The following is a 3202-nucleotide window of genomic DNA, read 5'->3' on the forward strand; positions in this document are numbered from 1 at the left end:
CGGCTCCCATTAAAGAGCCGGCTCTTACGGCTCTGACTCGGCTCTTCATTAAATCTCACTAGACACCACTCAGAATTGGAGTAAAAGCCCCGCCCCCGTCTCCATGACAACTCCAGACTGCTTCTCTGAATAGGGCAATCCCTCCTGCTACTGCTCTGCCCCATACACTCCTACAAGCTGGAAGAGGAGGACTACATCTCCCAGCATGCCTCAGCGCCTTTTATTACAGAGCAAATCAGAGCTCTGTGGGGCGGCTGAGGCATCGGCTCTTTTAAAACTGAGAGCCGACTCTTGTCGTTCTCAGCAAAGAGCCGGCTCTTAGAGCCGGCTCGTTCGCGAACGACCCATCACTAATGCTTAGAGCTGTCTGAGTATTGCAATTGTAGTTCCACCACAGCTGGAGTGCCAAGGTTAGCCATCACTGGACTAAGACATTTTAAACAATGTAAAATGTAAATGATGAGCAGACAGACGGAACAGAAATACACTTTGACATTATATTATAAGCACCTCTGAGGGACACAAGTGATATCTGGGAGACAGGAGGGGGTATCTTACATATGTTCTCTGAATGTGTCAGCACTATGTACACAAAAGGAAATAATAATCATAACTAATCAATTCTCACACCTCATGATTTCAAGATGTTATCTTTATACAACCATAATGGTCTACCCAAAATGCCGCATGGAGCGGTTCAGTGAATTTAACGGAGAATGTTCGTAATAGATTGATGGGAGTACACAGGCTATAGAAGGAGATACTCCCACCCTCATAATCTAGATATATCCTCACTCTAGAATAACCAGATGTGGTAATGCACCAGGATTTAACATATTTTCCATAATCAGCAACACATCCAATCAGTGACCGATTATCTGTCCTGGCTATACTGGGGTAACACACCCCTACTTTCCAGTAACGTGCTTCACTGACATCCACTTCCCAGCAATGTCTCCCCGAGGAAAAACTATTACTGCTCATCACCTGAGGGTGATCCTTAAACTTCTCTGCTGTACCTGGATGATTCTGGTCTATGTGGGTCCAGGATAGAGTCTTCCTGTCATCTGATATGTGTAGATGATTATTAGCAGTGTTTACATCTAGCAGTATTCCTGCAGATTCCTGTATACTGACAGGTTTCTTTACTCCAGACATTATATCAGATAACCCCGTGTATAATGTGCGTTGGAAGTCAGCCACATTCAGATCCCCTCCATGTTTATCAAGTCTCTCTCCGTACTCCTCATCCCCCTCCTCAGTGTCACACAAGTCACCTGTGTCTGGTTCCTGTAGGACAGTCAGTGGGTCAGTCACATTACACAGCTCCTCAATGAGACGCCTCTTCCTGGACAGCTTGTCCTGCTCTACCTCCAGCTGCCTGATGGCATCATTAAATGCATTGGATACTTGTTCTGCCTGCTTAGTGATGTCACCCAGGACTCTTTTCTCCAAGTCCTCCAGCCGTCTCCTGAGGTTTCTAAACAGGGCTGTGACTCTCTCTGTTTCACCATCTGCATTCTCTTGTGCTTTTCTCTGCCTTTTCTGCAGATTCTGAGCTCTTTTCTTAATGTCCTTTATTTGTGTGGCAATTTTCTGTTCAAAATTTCTCAGCTGGTTCTTCTTCTTGTTTGAGGCCTCCTCCAGCATCTCCACTTGGTGACCTCTGTGTGCTCCATCCAGCCTGCAGGCCAGACAGATACATGCAGCATCCAGGCGGCAGTAATACTCCAGAGTCTTCTTGTGGATGGGGCATTTCCTGCTCTCCAGGTTAGAGGTGGGGTCACACAAGACGTGTTCTGGAGACTTGCTGTGGACTCTCAGGTGTTTATCACACAGAGACGCCTCACACAGCAGGCAGGACTTCACAGCCAATACTGGAGAGTCCACACAATGAGTACAGAAGACTCTGCTCTCCTCCTGCTCAGGCTCAGTAGAGAGGAAGTTCTTCAGTATGTTTCGGAGTGTTATATTTCTGTACAGTGCAGGCCTCTCCCTAGACTCCTCTCTGCATTCAGGGCAGGAATATCTTCCAGATCCCTTCTGTGAGTCCAGCACACGATCAATACAGACCTGGCAAAAGTTGTGGCCACATTTCATGTTGACAGGATCTGTATAAACATTCAGGCAAATGGAGCAGTCCAGCTCTTTCCTCAGATCAGCAGACGCCATGACTTGGGAGAGACAAGGAAGTGAAACTGATGTAGAGAGGAAAAATGCAGCAGAGGGGGGAGGGAGTGGAGCGAGTGTACAAATTCCCGCCAAGAATGAGGCAGAAACTGTGAGTGAGGCTGTGTGTATAGATTTACTTATTAACCTTTGTGTCACATGTTAACCTCCTTTGGGACAGAGAACTGAACATTTTAGAATAAACATTTTATTAAGAATAAATACTTTTATTTACAATAAATATATCAGAATAAACTGAATGATTTCATATTTTTTTAACATTACATATTTTTTGGCAAACTAATAAAGGGAACTAACTGGTCCTAATAACCTCCTCAGAAACTACCTGGCACAGAGGTTCTCAAACTGGGTCACACGGCACCCTTGTGCACTGCAAGCACTTCTTAGGGGTGCCGTGGCTGCCCTCCCAGTCACATGTCACTATTCTATTGCTCCTGCCGTTCCTGTCTCACACCTGATCCGAGGGCACTCATGGCGATCAGTAACTTCTCCTATCCCTCACTCTTCCCCTAGTGCTGGCTTTTCCTGATCATGTCATTACATGCGACTGGCACTAGGGGGAAGAGTGAGGGAGGTCTCCAATCACCGTCAGCTCCCAGCAGGGGCGCCGCGAGGCATAAAGCGAACCAAGCGGCCGCTTGGGGGCTCAAGATCGTAGGGGCCTCGGCGGCTCAGTGACGTCGGCGTGACGTCACTGTTTTCCCGCAGCCCCGCGGGGCTGGTAGAGCAGAGCAGGGCAGGGCTACGGAAAGATGGCCGCCGCCGCAGCCCTGCTCTGGAGACTATTTATATGCCTCCAGTACAGGGCTTCGGGTGGCCATCTTCCCGTAGCCTGATTCAATCAGCGCGGGAGATTGGAGGAGGGAGGGAGCTCCATGGGAACTGCGCGCCTGAGGAGCCGGCCAGGAGAGGAGACGGGGAGAGAAGACTTCTGCCAGTGCCAGGTGAGTAAATTCTTTTCTTTTTGCAGCTCTGAAAATGTGCCCTAATTGCGTTTGATTTCTGCTGAACT

At 48.0% G+C, this 3202-nt stretch overlaps 1 protein-coding gene across 1 annotated transcript; it reads right to left on the reverse strand.

Moving 5' to 3' along the window:
- Positions 1–639: 639 nt before the first annotated feature.
- On the reverse strand, positions 640–2172 carry LOC137562414 (E3 ubiquitin/ISG15 ligase TRIM25-like). The gene has a single exon (XM_068273755.1). The coding sequence runs from the start codon at positions 2170–2172 to the stop codon at positions 640–642; it is 1533 nt and encodes a 510-aa protein (XP_068129856.1).
- Between the last annotated feature and the right edge of the window lie 1030 nt (positions 2173–3202).

The sequence above is a fragment of the Hyperolius riggenbachi genome, chromosome 3 (genome assembly GCF_040937935.1).
Source record: "Hyperolius riggenbachi isolate aHypRig1 chromosome 3, aHypRig1.pri, whole genome shotgun sequence".
In the NCBI taxonomy this organism is placed as follows: Eukaryota; Metazoa; Chordata; class Amphibia; order Anura; family Hyperoliidae; genus Hyperolius; species Hyperolius riggenbachi.

Excerpts from the sequence above, each read along its gene's own strand:
- LOC137562414 (XM_068273755.1), bottom strand. The coding sequence starts at position 2,172 with ATGGCGTCTGCTGATCTGAGGAAAGAGCTGGACTGCTCCATTTGCCTG.